The sequence below is a fragment of the Pimephales promelas genome, chromosome 19, assembly GCF_988280905.1.
Source record: "Pimephales promelas chromosome 19, fPimPro1.hap1.1, whole genome shotgun sequence".
Taxonomy (NCBI): Eukaryota; Metazoa; Chordata; class Actinopteri; order Cypriniformes; family Leuciscidae; genus Pimephales; species Pimephales promelas.
Genome location: NC_142787.1, coordinates 14,437,352 through 14,458,060, shown reverse-complemented (window position 1 = coordinate 14,458,060; position 20,709 = coordinate 14,437,352). Strand labels below are relative to the sequence as shown.

The window sequence follows — 20,709 nt, the reverse complement described above, 5'->3', positions numbered from 1 at the left end:
GAAAAATCGATATTTACAAATGAGAAGTTATCTTAAGAAATGAGCTTGATAGCATTTTATTACAAGCAGCCGCATTGAAAAATAAAACAATGACATATATTTATGACCAAAGTACAGCAAATAATAAAGGTTAAAAAAAACAAAGTTGGGAACTTGACTTTGGTGTTACACTGGAAGACCAGATATGGGGCAAAGTACTGGAACACGCTAGACGAATTACTAAATCAACAACAACAACAACAAAAAAATCATATGAAATACAATACAAAATCATTAGGAAATCAATCAAGAAATTGAAAAGATTGTTTAGGATTAAAGTGCCACTGGATCCCAGAGTGTGCATCCTTGGTGTAAACAATTTTGTGTTGGAAACAAAAATAATATCCATAATGTTGTATGCTGCTCGTCTTCCCATACTTCATGTTTGATATTAATACTCCCCTACTTTATCTCTTTGGCGTGAACAACTCTTGTCACTCTTACCATACGAAAGACGGCATAATGTACTGGATGGAACTCTGGATACTTAAGTAACTTTGCAACTTCAACTTATTCTATCCCTAACCCTACCAGTCCACTAATACTCTATAGTCAACTGGATTTGTTAAAGGGACCATAAAAATAACCAAACCATTTATTTTTATTAAAGCAAACATGTTATGAATATCGTTGCTGACCTGCAGTGTAGACGTTTTTTGTGATCACATACACACACATACATACATATATATATATGAAGAGTTCAGATGCAAAAGCCTCTAAATGCCATTTGAAATTTTCTTCTTTAATGATGATTTTTATCAAACTTGTATATTTAAGTTCAGTAATTTCACTTAAATGGCAATGATGATTACCTATTAATTGTTATTTAAGTGAAATTACTGAACTTAAATATACAAGTTCGATAAAAATCAACATTAAAGATGAAAATTTCAAATGGCATTTAGAGGCTTTTGCATCTGAACTCTTCATACATACATACATACATACATACATATCAAAAAAAGAGACTATTATTAGTTCCATATTTGATGTAAAATTTTATTTTTATTTAAGAAATGTTCATTTACAGTCATCTAAATTCATCTAAAAGTGCAAAGTGTCTAAAATCAGCCACATTTCATTATTACATGATAAAAGAGCAGTAAATATTTCAAAACAACTGAAAGATTCAAATGCACACTTCATCGAAATACTCATTAAATTCAAACCCAAACTTACATTGAAGTAGTTTTTAAAATGAGCAAAAGAAAAACAACTAAATTTACATCAGAGTAATACACTGAACAGAATACCCAGTGCTAAAATGCATTTAACCGGTCTGTTAAAAGTATACCACCATATCATTATAATTAAATGTCTATCAACTATGTTACAAAAAAAAAAAATGTACGTCAAAGTCAACAGCTTAATGAAATACTGATACGCAGTCCTATGCATTTGAAGTCCTTCACGTCTATTGTGATCTCAAAACTCTGGCCAGTTGACAATACCTAGAATATCAAAATCAACTGCTGGCGGTAGATCTTCCTATTTACCACATAAACTCTGGAACAGTCTCCCTAACATTGTCCAGGAAGCAGACACACTCTGTCAGCTTAAATCTAGACTAAAAACACATCTCTTTAACCTGTCATACACATAAAACATTATACATTGCTATTATTCAAATTAGTTCAATGATTACTAGGCTGCATAGATTAGGTCATCCGGAACCGTGGACACTTCCTATAACGCCCGATGTACCCGTTACATCATAAGAAGAATGGCATCTATGCTAATGTTAGTCTTTCTGCTTATTCCAAGGTTTACAGTAATCAGCCGGATCCAGGCCATATCCAGACCAGATGGCGGACCTGCGCCTAGACATGACAACAACGCATCCCTGAAGTGTCAGCAGAAATTTTGTGTCAACTAGACTCCCCAGTGAAGACCTCATCGGCACGACAGCCATCAGCACTGATCCTCAACAAACCCGTCTCCATACCGGTGTGTCACCTTTTTCAAACTTCGTTGCCATTGGCTTGCTTAGTTGGGGACATTCAATTTAATATTCAATGATAATATTGATGTATAAAGCAAGAGAACTCCAAGGCACACTCAAGTTGAAAAGTTAAAAAGCCTTTATTATAATGGCCTGGTCAAATTAACTATATTTTATTTACCAAACTTTAAAATCCAGGAAGCGCTCCTGATATTGGTTCAGCTGTCACTCTAGCAATGTGTCGGATACAGTCTCTGGGCATAACTCCAACATAGGGTACTTTACATAAAAACTGAAAAGTTTTGAGTTTTATGAAAAGTTATTATGCAGCCAGGCCAGCAGATGGCGATGTCACTTTGCAGAACAAGATTACATGCCTATAGACTACAGACTATAAAACACCTATAGACGAAACTGGAGTTTTTGTAGTTTACGTTCAGGCGATAATGGCCAAAACGTGGTCGTAAGCTACTCCAGACATAACCAGTGTTGAACAGCTGACGGCACAGAGATGTAAAGACAGTGGAATGATTAAGAGCTGATTTAAAGACAACATTTAACAAATTCAATTTACAATCTTAGTAACTGTCCCAAACTTTCTCCATATCCGACCTGACTTAACCATCTGCTCTGTTCATGTAACTAAACATGTGACTTAACTAACTTATCTCACCCACTATCCTATATTATTTTCCACTGACCTTTGTTTCACGTTGTTTAATAAACTCAAATATAATGTATTTTTAAATGTTTGCTTTTCATCTGATAATGGCTTATGAGGAATACAATAAAATAAAAAATATAATATACATTTAAACAAATATATTATATATTTACTTTTCATTGGATAATGGGTTTTATGGGATAAATAGAAATAAATAAATAAATAAAAATATCCTAAGTGTTTGCTTTGCATCAGATAACATATTTAACAGTTAAATGCTTAATGTAATTCAAAATATATTTTTAAACAATTAACTTATTTATAAAAAAATTTTACGGATGTGGAATTAAAGATAATATAGAATATAATTTCAAATGTTTGCTTTTCATTAGATTAACTTGACATTATTTCCCTCTGAATTCTGTTTCATGTCCCATCACAAACGTTAAATGTATTGCAAAAGCGATTTCATGTTGTCTTTAACTCTAGTTCATTTTACAGCCACTGATGTAACAAACTATGACACCTATAGAATGTATTAATGTCCATTTTGTGATGAGTTCCCCATGCCCACATGGTTGAGCTGCCCGGTAGGGCGAGGGGGTCCATATTTCAAATACTTGTGTGTGTGTGTGTGTTTTAGTACGCAGGTCTGTAGAGCAGTTGTCCATTGAAGAGTCTGCGCTGGATCTCTTTCCACAGCAGACTGCGTTCTCTTTGCGAACCCTTCATGAAGCCGCGGTTCTCCTGCGCTCGGCGTGACAGGTATGGGATGACCTCGTTCACGGGACCGTAGGGAACATACTTGTAAACCGGGAATCCTGCTTGACCTGTTCACAAAAACACACACCGGAAAACTTCAGCAAATTTCATTCTATTTATCAGCATCAATATTAAAGGGGACATCCAGTATTATGTTTTATTACATTTTCAACATGTGTAATGCTGTAGTTTGAGAATGAAAAAGGTCTGCAAAGTTGCAAAGCACAAAGTCCCTCCAGCAGGAGTTATTCTCTATATCAATCAGTGTCATGGTTTCTGAGCTCCCTGAAACTCCTCCACTGTAGTCTTGAGTTTATCACGTCACAATATTCCTCATTTCAATAATTCCTGCCCAATGGCATACGCAGAATAAAGGGGCGGGCCTGGTTGAATTAGTTAGTAGTGTGTAGAAGCTCACGGTTAATGGTAAGGCGCATGGACCAATTACAACACACTGATCCAGCTGACCAATCAGAGCACAGTACGCTTTTTAGAAGGAGGGGCTTCATAGAGTCAGGAACTAAACAGGAGTGTTACTGACAGACTGGGAAGAGTGGAGCTGCAACAGTGTAAATGTGTTTTTTGAACATTCAAGCGTGAAAACCTATAGACCCCTTTTGCGTCGACGTCACAGTCACGGAGTTAGCTGGAGGTGAAACAAAGTGAAAACTGGAGGCGGCCAATACAAATCAGCACAGATTCGGCTACATAATAATGAGCTTAAATTATTGTTTTTATAATGAAGTCATCTTGGTGTTATTTGGAGCAAGAATCGATGAAAAATGAATATGCTGTATCTGGAATTTTTATTTCTAGAAAATATTCACATCATTAAAATTGCACCGTAATGACACTTTACATTGTCGTCTTCTCGGCACTGGCTCGGCAGAACTGCGGATCATATCACACAATTGTTCTTGTACAGGACCATTCAAAACCTAGTTATTGGCATCTAAAGATTTATATGTTTTTCCTTATGATCGGTTTCTCTATTAAGTAGGTGTAGAAGTCAGGCCCCTCATCCAAGGTAACATTAATCCCGTCAGATCGTCTATTCATTGAGTGAGCGTGTAGGCGGCTACGGGTCGGCCAATCCGGTTCCGTCCGTTAAAAATAATTTTTGGAAATAGCAATCGCGGTCCTGGACAGTGAGTGACCTTACACATTAAGATAAAATCTGAGATTTTCTCCAGTCAGTGTTAAAAAACAAGCTAACAAAACTTGCTAACTAGCGTTAGAGAAGCAGCCAGAAGAATCGTTCTGCCTCCACCTCAGCTCCGCCCACATAAAAACATCACCATGTTTACCAACTGAAAAGGGGTCTATTCTTGAAGAGCCCAAAAACTAAATCTAATATTAAAGAGAACCTGTTATGCTCTTTTGCAAAGTCTTGATGTTAACATCTGTTCCTTCCCACACTGCTCTCTTTCCACTCACCCAACGGGAAGCTGATCTGGTCGCACATTCCCAGCAGCTGTCCAAAGTAAACCTTATTCTCAGTGGGAGAGAGACTCATCTCGTTCATCCTGTACAGGAAAACACAAACGACACCCAGCAATAGCATTAGCATTAGCACAGATACTGAGCTGAATGTATTTTATGCATCTCTTCTTGGCTCTAGACTCACTTCTCCAGTGTGAATTTGACCGTGTCCTCATTGTGAGACGCCACCATGACGTTGGCCATCCTGTTGAGATTAATCTCCTCCAGAATGAACTCCAGACACCTTACAGAGAGAGATAATGGTTAATAAAAAGCTTCTGGGGCTCGATCATTGACAGTGACAGAAGAATAAAAGAAATGAATCCTGAAATATTTGATTCTGTTTGTAGCAACAAGTCAAAACATCCCTGTCTCAATGTGCGTGCGAATATTGTGTTGAATATAGTGTTATGATGACACACATGTACAGTGACATTAATGGGCAAACAAGTTTTGAATAGACTATTATAATTGGCGTTAAATCAATAGACTATTCATTTGAGATGAGACGCAAAACTAAATTAAATGGTACATTCTGTTTTCAATAAACATTTCAACAATATATTTTTGCTTTTGATGTGGAATAAAATGCATACATTTAAACCATTAAAATATTGTTTAATTGTTTGCTTTTCTTAAGATAATGGGTTATTTGGAATCAAATAAAATTAATTAAAATATTCTAAAATATATTCATTGTTTAAAAATACATATAATCTTTTTGTTTATTTTATTCCACAAACCATTATCCAATGAAAAGAAAATATATTACCTTTTTTAAATATATATTTGATTGTCATTAGATAATAGGTTATGTGGAATAAAATTCATGTATAATTAAATGATTGTTTTGGATCACATAATGAGATATGTGGAATAAAAGTACTTAATTTTTTAAGTACTTAAGTCCTTTTCACCACATGGTTTAAATAGATGCACATTTCTTTACAGTGTTTATCAGTATTTCATTATTGTACTATACACTATGCTGTATTACCATGTTCTAGGTTATATAACTATATTGCTCTAATAAAGCTAAACATTTCTACAAGTTAACAAAAATCCACAGCAATCAAAGTATGAAAATATTGCTTATAAATTATATGGTGGGTGCGATTATCCATTTAAAATATGTGTTTTAACTGCAAGGCACTTACTTGTGGTACATCCTGTTGGTGGCCTCATAGTCGGGGTTGATGGGGTCTTCGTAGCCAATCTCTGCCGCCCGAGTCCTCTCCTGATACATGTACGCTCCTCTGACCAGCTTAGCGCCGAAGTACCAGCCCTCCCGACGCGACAGCTCCACATCCACAGATACGTTATCATATGCTTCCTACAACCACAGGTGCCATTTTATTGACTTAGTCATGGGGTTTATCACACACGTAAACAGAATTATTGCAATAAAACCATTAGGAAGTTGAAATTAAGGTCTTCTGACAGTCAATTACCACTATAATACTATATCATGCTGACTCATTCTGTGGCTGCGGGACTTTGATATGTACAAACTATTGAAGATAAAGTAACATAAAAGCCTAAATCACGAATTATAAAAGACAAAAGAAAAAGAAATATTCCAGAGCTTTCCGAGAGCCTACTCTGCTCTGATGGTCAGACAGCCCAAGTCTGTTGTGATTGATCTACTCTGCTCTTTGCTTTATATTTTTGGGTTAACCTTATTTGAATTTCTAGCATTGCTAATCTGACATTTTGCAGCCTCCTCAGAACACTAAAATGCAGTCAATGAAAACCAAAATGAAAACCTGGTGTACAGCATTCAAAGGAAAACATATCTATGTTTTTCTTCTCAGCAACACAATTTGGCTGCAGTGCAACATACTTGGGTGTGAGTAACTATAATATGATAATCCTTTAATTGTCCACAGTTTGGCACAATAAATGAGAAGTCTGGGTGTGGCAGAGATCAGCAGCAGATTTTGAAGGTGCAGACGTGTGCGTGTGTTTGTGTGTAGGTGGCTGCATATATGAAGAAGAAAAGAAACACACCAAACTCTAAGAAACCCTAACAAAAGATTTCTCAGTTGTTTTTTGTAGCAATAGGTGTCCTAAATAACATACTAAAAGTTTACCTAAGTTTGACCACTAGAAAGGTGTAATTCTCAATGGCATGGATGGCATCCAAGATGGACAGGAAGCCCTTAAAATATCCTACCTCCTTCATTATTTGACCTAGCTAGGAAATCCCATATTTCTTGGCTCTATAAATCCATTGGACTGACATGATCACATACTTATGGAATGCATGATTTTGTGAGATTACTGTAAGGTTTTATCTGTTTGGGGTGAACCAAAGATGTAAACGATTTAACCCATGTCATGTAACTCCTAAACCTTTTTTTACTAAAACATAGACTTGACATTCAATGTAAGAGTTATTGCACCTAAAAGTAACTTAAATTTGATCATAAACAACTCTGAATCAGCCCGAACAGAGGCCTGTGTGTGAACCCTCTAAAACGGTCCCTCATTTCAATTGGAATAAGGTAATACATATATAATGCATCCTCTATAGATGTTTGTGAGTATAAAGGTGGCATTATACTAAACAAAACTAAACTAAATTCACAATTTTCAGAAATTCAGGAGATGGTGGAAGAGAATACTGACATTTGATATTGCTAGCCTCATTGAGATGCCAAAACATGCATCAGGCACCAGTATTCCTGGTCTAGGAGGAATACAAGTAATGGTCATTTTAAAGACCTGATGGTGGCCAACATTTTAAAAATGGGGCCTTTTTGGAATCAAACTTTGGTAAACTTTTAGTAAGTACATCTGATACTACTGTAAACCACTGAGAAAGTTTTTGTTTGGGGCCAAGCCATATTTGCAACTGGCTAGTGTTTCAGCGACTCACTTTAAGGTAGCACTGGTAGGTGTTGAAGATGTTGGGTTTTTCTCTGTTGAAGATCCTTTGCATCTCCAGGGTCAGTCTGCTAATGGCCGGCTGGAAATACGTCTGTTCTGCGTCCACCATCAGCCTCACGCCGTTCTCCACAGCGTGCTGGAACAAACACAGAACACACACACATTCAGTTATAAAATGCCTTTCAGCTGTAACAGCGCACTTCAGTAAACACAGTTACATAACCACCACGCCTGCAGGACACCTTTATTTCCAGCACAATACTGCCGCCGTCGTGGTCAACAACACACTGGGAACAAACTAAACACGCTGACTGAAAACAGCTGAATAAGCAAGAAGAAAAAAATAACTTTTTAAGTCTGAAAAAAAAAATGCACACAAGAACAAATAATACAACTATATTATCAAGAACACATTGTGTACATTATAAAATGTAAAACAAACTTAACATTTATTTGCATTATTAGATTTTTAAAATATAATTTAACAATAAAATAAATGTACATGTAATATTACATTTGTTACAGTATTTTACACAGTACAATATTTGTATACACAATATATATATATATATATATATTTACACATTTTGTGTGTGTGTGTGTGTGTGTGTGTGTGTGTGTATATATACTGTATATATTTACACATTTTTTGTGTGTGTATATATATATATACACATATATACTGTATATATTTACATTTTGTGTGTGTGTGTATATACTGTATATTTACACATTTTTTTTGTGTGTTTGTGTATATATATATATATATATATATATACGGTATAAATTTACACATTTTTTGTGTGTATATATACTGTATATATTTACATATTATATTTACTGTATATATATATTTACTGTATATATATTTTTGTGTGTGTGTGTGTGTATATATATATATATATATATATATACACACACACATACATACAGTATATACACAAGTACACACAAAACATTTTACAATTTGTATTTATTTAAATTTTTATTTAATTTTTTTTTTTTTTGGCCAATTAAAACCATAATAATCTCAACTAAAAGTACTCATATAAATGTGGTCTATTCATTGAATTGTTTCAGTTTAGGAATTTACAAGCTGAAATGCTGTAGATAAATGACTCCAGCAGCATTTGCGACGATAAAAACGTTTTCATCTTTCTCACAAATCTTTTATTTAACAGCCTCCGCGTCAGTCCTTATAGAGATTAAGATTGGAACATTTTGTATTTGGTTTTTTCGAACTCTTTCTTGAGTTTGACATTGTATTTTTAAAAACATTTCACTATAATGCTATATCTGCTTATCTCACAGAAGATAAGAGTCTTGTGACAATGAGGGCTGTAAAGAACACGTTCCTAAAGTCTCCTAAGCAATAAGAAGTTAAGGCAAGTCATTGAGAAGGTTTTGTCTGTTTTATCGTCCACCTGACTTCATTCTTGTGTTGTTTAACATGTACGGTCAAGGTTAACCGAGTGATACTTCTCCACCAGAATCTTTTGTACTTATATTTATCAAAGTCTACTTGATCAAAAACAGATGCACGAACACAAACCAGAGGGAAAATGTGACGCTTGTGCATCAGAGTAAGAAATATGTTCGGTTAATGTCTGATTAGGATTAGGGTCAAGTCACTCGGAGTAATGTAAAACATCAAATGCACACAGACCCAGTGTAAAAACCAAGCGCTACTGCCTGATTTCTGTCGTAACGTTTTTGTAAACTAGATGTGCCAATCACCATCAAACAGTCCATGAAATCTAAGATCATTTACCCAAACAGCATCTACAGTGTAACTTAGTGAAGTTCTGGTGATAATACCTTGGCTAGGACGTCCATTCTCTGTAGCATCCTCTTCATCTGTTTCTCCTCTTCATCAGTGAATTTGCTCAACAGAGGCTCCAGGTGACCACTCTTTGGAAATACACAGATTTCGTATGAGCGGAGTAGTGTTTGTGTGCTTTGACACATTTTTTTGTTTATGTGCGTGTGTGTGTTACCTCCATGTTAGGAACCACAAGCAGGTTGGAGATTTTGGTTCGGTCATTGATGAGACTGTTCCAGTCCAACAGATCAATGGTTCTACAAGAACAAAAAAGAAACATGGTCAAACACACAAGCACACACACTTGTGTGTAGTTTAGGGACCGGGGAAATCAGTTTAAGTGACAGATGAAGAATTTTACCCTGATGAACCCAATTTCTCTCCAGTAAACCAGTTTTCAACGTCTGATTTAGCACCTACTCCCAGTTTGATCAAACTGTCCTGCAGATAAACACAATAATAAAAAAGACAAAGACAGATAAATGTAAATGTGTATATTTTAAAATAAATAAATAAAAAAAAAAAATTCAACTTGCGAAAAGCTACGGACGGTTCCTATCCGACAATGTAAATACATGTTCCCATGTAAGCTTATTTCTAATAAGCATAAAATACATCTCTTTAGCCGGTTAACTTTTGCTGCCAGGATAAACTTACTTATCACGGGCCTCTCACGGGGATTTCGGATGCCCCAACGCCTGTGATGAGACGACTCAACGCCTGTGAAGAGACGACTCAACGCCTGCGATATGTTATGGCACCGTTTGATTTATAAACAATATTTATATTTAATATTTATATTTAAACAATATGAATGTAAGCCAGAGGAGAACTGGCCCCCGACTGAGCCTGGGTTCTCCCAAGGTTTTTTCTCCATCCAATCTGATGGAGTTTGGTTCCTTGCCACTGTCGCCTTGCTTTTGGCTTGCTTTGAGCTTGCTCAGTTGGGGTTATTTAGTGTTTAGCAATGTTGTTGATCTGTGTTGTGCTACTTTCATGTTATCACTGTGAAGCTGCTTTGATACAATCTGTATTGTGAAAAGCGCTATATAAATAAATGTGACTTGACTTGACTTATGTCATGGATCAGCGATAAATCCCCCTCTATGAAGGAATGGCATTCAATCATTAGAGAAACTATCCCTCTGGAACTTTTATTCGCACTTGGACACCATATTAGGACAGCATTAATGCCTCTATTAGTGATATTCTCAGTTTTGGTATGGTATAGTAGTTGTGTCGGGCTACTTGTGTAGTTTTGTTTTGTGTTTGTTAAACAAAAAGCAAAAAAAAAAAAATTAAATAGTCACAGTATAATAGCATTGCAATGTTGTCTTTAAATTTGCAAAAGCAAACTAATTATTGACCACACTAAATTAGTTTAACATTCCAAAAGCCTGTCAATAATCTACTTTTCATTCGCATTATAAACTGCACAGTTATAAACTATTATAGACTTAGAGTGCAAAACCCAAACCTGCAGTTGCTGAAGTTCTAGCTTCTGCTCGAGTATTGCCATGCCGTCTTTCCCCTGATGGGAGGCCAACAGGTTGAAGAACCTCCTCCACTTCACCAGCACTTCAGAGAACTGAAGCTTTAAGACAGAACCAATCAAGATCAATCACACAGATATCAGCTTATTTGTAAGAAATTTGAAAGAGTTTAAAAAAGAGAGAATTACCAGGAACTGCGGCCGGCCCAGTGCGGTCATCTTAATGGCCGAGAATCCATCGACAGAGCTTCCAGCTAAAATACACAGACATCAACACAAATACCTCAATGAACAGCCTGATATCAAAGTGCCCCATTGTACGATTTTAAAGATTACTAATTTTGGCTCCTACAAAAGGTTTACATGCATCTAAGGTAAAAAAAAAAAAAAAACACTTAAATTTTCATATTTTTCACAGTGTCTGAAACAGTTGGATAAAGGATTCAGTCTTCCTGAGAGCCTACTCTGCCCTGATTGGTCAGACGACCCAGTCTGTTGTGATTGGTCTACTCTGCTCTGATTGGTCAGATGGTCCAGTACTCTACTCTGATTGGTCAGATGGCCCAGTCTGTTGTGATTGGTCTACTCTGCTCTGATTGGTCAGATGGCCCAGTCCGTTGTGATTGGTCTACTCTGCTCTGATTGGTCAGATGGCCCAGTCTGTTGTGATTGGTCTACTCTGCTTTGATTGGTCAGATGGTCCAGTACTCTACTCTGATTGGTCAGATGGCCCAGTCTGTTGTGATTGGTCTACTCTGCTCTGATTGGTCAGATGGCCCAGTCTGTTGTGATTGGTCTACTCTGCTCTGATTGGTCAGATGGTCCAGTACTCTACTCTGATTGGTCAGATGGCCCAGTCTGTTGTGATTGGTCTACTCTGCTCTGATTGGTCAGATGGCCCAGTCTGTTGTGATTGGTCTACTCTGCTCTGATTGGTCAGATGGTCCAGTCTGTTGTGATTGGTCTACTCTACTCTGATTGATCAGATCACCCAGTCGGTTCTGATTGGTCTACTCTGCCCTTACTGGTCAGATGGTCCAGTACTCTGCTCTGATTGGTCCGACGACCCAGTCTGTTGTGATTGGTCTACTCTTCCCTGATTGGCCAGATGACCCAGTCTGTTATGATTGGTCTACTCTGCTCTTATTGGTCAGATGACCCAGTCTGTTGTGATTGGTCAACTCTTCCCTGATTGGTCAGATGACCCAGTCTGTTATGATTGGTCTACTCTGCTCTGATTAGTCACATGACCCAGTAGGTAGATTGGTCTACCACTTACAGTGCGTCTCTGAAAAGAAATGGTTATTGCCATTATAATTTATCTGGATAATCTGCTTAATCTGTATTTCAGCGCCAAATTTACTGTATGAATTCAAGCCTTTGTCCTTTTACGAAGTGTATTTGCTCTGGCAGTGCAGAACACACAACATCTTTTCAACATGTCGACAAGACAAACCTAACTCTTTCAGGCTTCATCAGCAACAACTACAATGGTTTAAGAGTCAAAGTAGGCTGGAATTATGCAGATTTGTTACAGGAAGTAAGACTGGAATTACTGACAATTCGCTTTAGGTCACTCAGAAACTTTGCAGACCTTTTATATTTACAAACAGCTAAATTACACACAACATGAAAGATCATTTCCAAAATTCAGAATACCGGAAAGCAAAATAGGGGCACAGAAGACAAAGTAATATTCCTCTCACCAGAAGCTTTAATGCAGTTGATGAATGTCTCCATGTGATGGTCACACTTGGCTTCATCTGCGTAGAAATACGTACGAGCGCTGATCACTCCTCCACGCCGATCTCCAAACTGCCGATGGGCTTTGTACTTTTTCTCACGATGATCCATACCTGAATATGGATTTCAAAAATCAGTCAATTTTTGAGATGCTGGTTTGAAAACATCCCTTTTTAAACCATAACTTTGCCTAAGTGCTGCATTATGTTGCAAAAAGCTGTCAGAAAATCATTATGATGCTGAAAAGTTTCCTCACAGAATGCACACAATGAAAATTACTTTTTTATTTTTTGTGTACATAATTTAAACATATAATAGAAACAGTTTTGATGTTGTGTTGAAATTACTAGGAATGTCATAAACATTAAAATAAATATTATTCATTAATGCTGGACAGCTTTATGCAGCATGATGGCTGTGGCCAAAACCTTGCATTGAATAATGTTTTTTAATACCGTACAGAGGAAAGGTTTTCATCTGAGATACCGAATACCCCACAGACTTAAAAAACATGAGCTTGCAAAGATAATTTCAGCCCCTTCACCAGGAGAGTCCACAGTTAAACCAGCTTTAACCAGTCTAAACGAGTCAAACAGCTAGAGCCCATAACAGATACAGCAGTCTATTTCTAACACCGCATGATCCCTGAGGCGAAGTGTTGATCGCCTGTCACACTGTTAACGTTTCGTAAAAACCTAGCCAGATGAAACCCAACAAACTGCCAACACCCTTCCAGCATCAACACTAAAGCCCTGAAACAAAATGGAAATCACTGTACACTCATGGTCCTCCTGAGGCAAGCTTGCACAGCTGTTCACTGAAAATACAACAAAACAATTGGTTACTAAATCTGCAATAAGCCCTTGTTTTTGAAGTGTACTAGAATATGTTTTCATGCTTGATAGTTCAAAAAGCACTTTATTTTTCACATATTTTACATTATTACAGCACCTCTCTCCCCAATCTGGCTCAAACACGCCAATTTCAATGAAGCCCCTCCTTCCAAAATAAGAAAAATGTGCTGTGATTGGTTAGCTGGCCCAGTGTGTCGTGATTGGCCTCGGGAAATGTCCCGCCCCTCCATAACTGCGAGTTCTTCTCTAGTGTGTATATGAATAAGGATGGCGTCAATTTCAAACCAATTCGAGCCTGATTCAGACCCTGACAATGTTACCGAACAAGAGGACAGTGCAGAACGGATTTCATGCACAGGCTTTGCAAGCACGAATTTCACAGGACGTTAAAAACAAAGTGGTGTGTTTTTTGTAATTTTGGCTTACCGTCCATATAAACATTGGGGTTATAATTTCAGAAACAGTGTTTAAAGTAACTTTAACCACTTTAAGTTCGTAAGGGTCAAACAAATGAGTTTTGGAAATGTTGTGGAAAAGACATAGCGACAGAACTTTCCTCTCTAATGCAGCTCATCCAGGTCTCGTCCCCATTTTTTGCTTATTCCGTAGGCGGAGATTATTCATACGAGTACCATTGTGACTTCATAAGAAGTGTTGTAGTCCAAACGAGCCATTCGTTGTAGTTCTTGAAAAGTGGATTATTTTAAATAAACTGCCAGATCTTTTTAATGCTCAAACAGCATCATTACACACTAACTAAAGTTGAAAAAAGTGGAAAAGTAAAAATTAGTGCCGTCAAACGATTACAATATTTAATTGCGATTAATCGCATTAATGTCATAGTTAATTCGCGATTAATCACATATTTTTATCTATTCTAAATGTCTCTTGATTTCTTTTTGTCCCGTTATTTGTTCTCATTTTAATGCTCTTATCAACATGGAAAAGTGGATCAGCTTGATTTGTGCAAATGTTTTTAATTGAAAACAACATTGCCATATCCACAAGTTTCCTACGCCCCATGAGGCCTTGCGTCAAAAGTGGGCGCGACTTCCTGTTGGAAGTAAACAAAGCGCGATTTGACATGCTTGACACTCGTTCATTCAACAGTTGACAGTCATTCAAGTTATAGCGATCCAAACTAGCTAACGATGTGGGAACACAACCTCAACGAAATTAAAAAGGGTGAAATAACAGTACCTTTAACCTCCGCAGTCGTTGATTGGGAGTATTATAATAACATTATTAATTATCAATACTCATCAAGGCATGGTGACAGACAGATGTGCGAGCTGACAAACAATTCAAATAAAAAAATACACACTTAGTCATTGTGCTTTGGAGTTTATTCAAAATTATAAATGAATGTGCTTCTTGAATACATTAACTGGCACATTTGGTATTCTGTCAACACAGGCTTTGATCCTGAGTTTAGGTGTAACATCAGTAGCGAACAGCCAATCACATGCTGATAGAGTTTATAAAATATAAAGAATTAAAAAAAAAAATGTACACAGGAAGATTCGTCGTCTTTTGGGAGGTGATGGAAACTAACGTTACAGTCGTTGGCAGGATCAGAGACGGGCTCTGGAAGGATCACTCGTTTTCAGCTTATGTTCAAAACAATCACGTTTAAGCCACTGAATTAGTTTAGTCCGGTTATACATACAACCGCGAACAGCACATATTGTCCCTGAGCTCCGTAACGACATCTCTCATAAAGATTTGCGTCTTTAAATAGTAAAATAATTCTCAGAAAAACAACTAGCATCTTCGCTAACTAACACACAAAATACCATTGGAATGCTACTTCCGCCACGTCACCGGAAGTTTCACCCACTTTATTTTTTACAGGAGAGCCCCTCGGAAACTTGTGGATACTGTGTTCAAATTCACAATAAAAAATTCTTACTTGGAGCAAATAATCTCTCACACAATGTAACACTGTCCATCAATAAAATGGTGAAAGAAATACTGACGAGGTCCTGATATTCACGAGGGGGCGGAGAATTCGCATCATCTGTGTGTGTGTGTGTGTGTGTGTGTGTGTGTGTGTGCTTGGCCATCATCCAGCGGTATTTCAGACTGGACGTGCTGCGATGATGATAGCTCAATTCACAACATCAAAACACACAGATACTTTGATCTTGTCAATGGAACCATTTTGCAACTTTTTAAAAGTAAACTTTCCATTCAGAATCTTATTGGCATCCATTTCGGCGTCTCGCGCTCGTCATCCACTCAAAACGTAACATTAACCAACTATTTGGCCGACTCGCAAGCCAAACGAGTGTGTGTGGCGTGCCTGTTGTTTTGTTTCGACGAAGCAACAAAACGTCCTCCCGCAGCGCAAGCCATTGAAATGAATGGGTTTCATAGAGCAGTGCCGCGCATGCGTGTCCTGTTGCAAAAGCATGTGAAAGAAAACTACACAGTTTTCTAGGCCAAAAAGACCGTTAATCGCGCGATAAAAAAATTGACGCGTTAAAATGGGTTTGCGTTTTTTACCCATTTTTGCGTTTAACTGACAGCCCTAGTAAAAATTAAATAAAATTTAAAAAGACAAAGTAAAATAAAACAACAGCACAACACTAAATAAAAACAAGATGAAATGAAAAAACATGACAAAATAAAAAACAATATACGTATAATCCTATTAGGATGCTTAAACGGTTTTATTATATTTACCTGAACCGACTCAGTTATGGAATTTTACATTTATCATCATGATAGCATATGCCAGGTTTATTTAAAAATAGAGCAAAAAACAATTTATATTTTTATGTTCTCATTTAGTTCAAATATTTGAAATGCAGTCAATTTATTGTACTTACCATGACTCTCTTTCTCAGCCTCAGAAACACAGGAACTGAAAAACAATGCAAAAAACATGTGTAAGTGCAAAGTTGTGTTTCATGAACGTTAGTTGAGGTTTCTGCAAAAAGGTCACCTTTGTTTAAGCCAGGACATTAAACATTCAAACTCCAGTCAGCTCTATTGGAAGAGTTGATAAATTCACTTTATTTATGGAGTGGGACCATTAAATTTCACAGAAAACTCTGGCAGTGACACAAACGCCTTATTCACAAACGCTGGTCCACTTCACATTTCAGTCACATGCTTCATACTCTTTGCAACACAAGTCTCGGTCAACACAGAGTTAAATCAATAAAGAATCCATTTCAGATATATTTAGAAATTTTAAAACAACAATTTAGCTCTCAGGCTGTGAGGGAAATTAAAACAATCCAACGCAAATTGGCAAAATGCAAATAACTGAAACTGGCATCTCTAATGTGAAAGCTCAGTTGAGGCATGTGAATGAGAAATATGACAGGTATTCGACCTGACCTTCTGTACAAACAGGACAACTGCAACATGTGCTCAGATAAACGCTGCTACTAATGCACACTGATTCTACTGATTATTTTAATGCTGGAAATACTGCTTGGAAAGAAATGGAGATGGTGTATTTTTAATACAAAGGCAAATTTTTCAAGCAGGTGTAATATTGTCGTTAACTAAAATATTAAAATCTGTTAATTAAAATAAAGCTGAAATGTTGCCCTGGCAAATAAAAAACTAAATCAGGAATAAAAAAAAAGAAATTCAACCTAAATAGGAAAATAAATAAATAAATAAATTTTTAAAAAAAATCAAGCAAACAATGAACATTAAAAACAAAAATATAATAAAACTGAAATAAAAACCTATATTAAGGTTATTATTAACTAAAATTTACATTTTAGTAACATTTTCTAATGTTCTAATTTACATTTTAGAACATTTTCATTACTTTAAATAAATTAAATGTTATCTGAAATAAAATATAATATAAACAAACTAACTGACAAGGAAACATTTCTCGTCTACATTTAGTTAAATTTACTTGAACTAGAAAATTTTACAGAAATAAAATATTGTTAAATAAAATTTTAGACACATATTTACATAGCAGCAGAATATATGAAAATAATATATATATATATATATATATATATATATATTCATATTTTATATACATAAATATGTATATATATATATATTTTTTTTGTATATATATATATATATATATATATATATATATATACACACACACATACATATACATATATATATATATATACACACACACACACACAAACACATCAAATAAAATCTCATGATGGTCATGTCAAATACCATTTCAATAAATCACATGATTTATGGAATCATTCATGTCTGAAATGCAGTAAAGCATACTCGTAACTCAAGCATGAGTAAGCATAATTTGCGATACTTCAGGTAAATCCTATTCACATGTTAGTCACATGAACAATAGGAGCTCAGTGCTCCTAAAAATCAGTTTTAAAACATTTCAGCATGAGTTTCATGTTAAGCTGATTCCTGAAAGCTTTTGTATCTGTTCTGAACCTTTTGTGTGCACTCATGCTAAATGAATTAAACCGGTTTCGTCTTACCCAAAACATCTTACATAACCTATGCAGTGTGTGTGTGTGGTTGTTAGTCTTTTTTTCACCGAACGAAATCTGAGCACTTTCCCAGGGACTGGGCTAAAACAAGCCTCCCTTTTGTGTTACTATAAGCCTTAACTGAGTTAAATAAATATATAATAAAGTCCTGAATAAAGCATTAACCAAAAGTGATATATCAAAAGTGATTTTTACTCTATGTGCACCACAGTTTTAAATGTCAAATGATCGTGACTCTAAGTTTCTCAATGTGCTGGCCTGGGTTTCCTTGCTCAAACTTATGTGACTGCATTCCACAAGAGGAGGAGGAAAAACACCTCCCTTTATCAGCCAATCAGGCGGTGGGCCCTGGCTATTACTGACCAATGGGGAACAGTGTAATCAGAGACCATTACTGCAGTCAGAAGGGTGGCATGGTGTCAAAACAGTCTCATGTGATACCTGTACATGATTACACAACTTATATTCAATAAACTGCTGATTTTTTGATCACTCCATCTGCTGTTTTCTGCTCTTGTCAAACTCTCCAGCTGACAGAAGACTGTTAAAGCAGTTTTGGGTATAAGGCTTTACTGGTTTTGGACCAAGATAGATGGATATCTTCTGACATGATCTGGCATCCGGGTTTCAATCAGATATTTCTGATGTGGACTTAAGAGACTCGATCTGATCAAACAGTAGGATAAAGGAAAGGAAAATTAACTCTTGTGTTGATACTCACTCCATCTCCTTCTTCTCAGCCTCTTCTTGGGTCAGGTCCTCCTCTACGCTGTAGTCCAGAACCGAGCCCACGCCAAACGCCTGGTTCTTCTTAATCAGAGGTTTAATGGAGTTCTGGTCCTCACCCGCAACGAACTGACCGTAGAAGGTCATTTTCATTAGTTTCTCGAAGACCCGCTGGCCAAAAACCTTTTTACTGAGGTCCATCAGCTGCGGATTGGAAAAAGTGAGGAATTTAATAAATAAATAAGTCAAGTAGCCTACATTAGTTTCTAACATAATTAAATAAAAGTGAGAAACATTATTAAAAATACATACTTATTAAATATTAATGTTATACACACACACGTATATGTAAAAGAAATAGTGTTTTGAATTGTTTGAAATATGATTGGAAAGGAAAATAGTACATTTGAGAGCAACATGTGCAGCGCAACTCTGTCAAATAGGCTAACTTTACATACAATTATTTTGAGAATATCATTATAATTTTCATAATAAAGTATATTATATTGTATTATTTCACTATAAAGTATATTATATTCATTATAATTTTCACTATCATTATAAAGCATTCACTGCAGCTATTTTTTTTTTTTTTTCAAAAATCAAAAGTAAAATCAAATGTAACTCGCCTCTTTATTTTTGTCGACCAGGAAGTCAAAGGTGCAGAGTTTGAACACCAGCAGGCTTCTGAGCAGCTCCAGTGTGTCTTTGCTCTTATAGGCTTCTTGTGTGTTGTCGAAGTCCACGAAGATCTTCTGGCTGTCCGCGTGCGCTTTCCCGCTGATGAGGTCCACATCGCAGGGCTTCTCCACGACAGTACAGCTCGGGTCCAGCCTGTCTTCCGTCTTCAGCTCTTTGTGCTGCGTGGATGCTACCGTGGACCGAAGCCTCGAGCCCAACAACTGACCCGGCTTTACTCTGCCCAATGCGGGGATAACTTTACAATAAGACATGCTTGATGAAAGTAGATATGGTCGTGGGAATATTGCAGTGGTCCTCCTTGTACCGATGGAGTTTTTCTAGTGAATGACGGAACACCCTCGTGGGGGAGGGTCATTAAAGCGCGCTCTGGAAATATGCAAAGTGTTTTCAGCGCGTTCTGAGTGGCGATTGGCTTATGATCTGTGACGAGTTGCTCGCTACGTCAGTTCATATCACAAAAAAAAAAAAAAAGTCAGTTCATATCACATTATGTTCAGTTCCTTTTGTAATAAAAACCTGATTAATTTTCAACAAGTGACTAATGGATAAATACAGTGAAATTTGTTTAAAAGTATGTTGGTGAAACATGAGGACTAACATTTAATGATTGGACATAGAAATAATCCTGAAATGGCCTGAGCTGTGTTTCCCAAAAGCATTGTGAGGCCAAGTTCATTGTGAAGACCATTGCTATATCAACTAGCTTGAGATGCTTTTGGGAAAGTTTTAAAACTATTAAAAACATTTTCCTTCACTGAAATAAAGCTGCATAGTTAGATGAAAACTTATATATAAATATATACTTATAAATAACTGAAAGTTGGAGAAACTAAAATTACTAACTGGAAAAAAACTAACTGAAATGAAAAGGTAAGTATTACCCAAGAATACAGTAATATTTAATAAATAAATTAAAATATAAAAATAAAAGTTAGTTAAAAGATTAATAAAACTATGGTGTGACACTAAAATAACAGATATTCACCCTATAAATTTGAGCTTGTGGACTCAAGTGCTGAAGATCTGAACTCCAGATCAATATTGCGTTGGTTAGGAAATGATTCCAACACTTTAATGACTCATTGGATTGATTATTGTGTTTGTCATTAAAAAT

General features: G+C 36.3%; 1 protein-coding gene across 2 annotated transcripts; it reads right to left on the bottom strand.

The window, feature by feature from the left end:
- Positions 1-1,027: 1,027 nt before the first annotated feature.
- On the bottom strand, positions 1,028-19,940 carry prodha (proline dehydrogenase (oxidase) 1a). 2 transcript variants are annotated; one of them, XM_039658312.2, is made up of 15 exons: positions 19,523-19,940; positions 18,889-19,097; positions 16,530-16,564; positions 13,620-13,658; positions 12,805-12,954; positions 11,288-11,352; positions 11,084-11,200; positions 9,968-10,047; positions 9,782-9,863; positions 9,603-9,695; positions 7,774-7,920; positions 6,050-6,225; positions 5,038-5,136; positions 4,848-4,936; positions 1,028-3,478 (listed from the first exon to the last, which is right to left on the bottom strand). In XM_039658312.2, exons 1-15 carry the CDS (start codon positions 19,844-19,846, stop codon positions 3,288-3,290), a joined length of 1,896 nt encoding a protein of 631 aa, XP_039514246.1. In that variant the 5' UTR covers positions 19,847-19,940; the 3' UTR covers positions 1,028-3,287. The 2 variants fall into 2 exon arrangements, with proteins under 2 accessions (XP_039514246.1, XP_039514247.1); XM_039658313.2 differs by lacking the exon at positions 13,620-13,658.
- Positions 19,941-20,709: the final 769 nt, after the last annotated feature.

What these genes read in the sequence shown, in the direction of transcription:
- prodha (XM_039658312.2), bottom strand. Translation starts at nt 19,846, where the DNA reads ATGTCTTATTGTAAAGTTATCCCCGCATTGGGCAGAGTAAAGCCGGGT. An exon ending in GCCTCAGGAGGACCATGAGT is followed by an intron (nt 12,955 to 13,619) that starts GTACAGTGATTT and finishes ATCCATATTCAG; the next exon opens with GTATGGATCATCGTGAGAAA. An exon ending in GTCAAATTCACACTGGAGAA is followed by an intron (nt 4,937 to 5,037) that starts GTGAGTCTAGAG and finishes TTTCCTGTACAG; the next exon opens with GATGAACGAGATGAGTCTCT.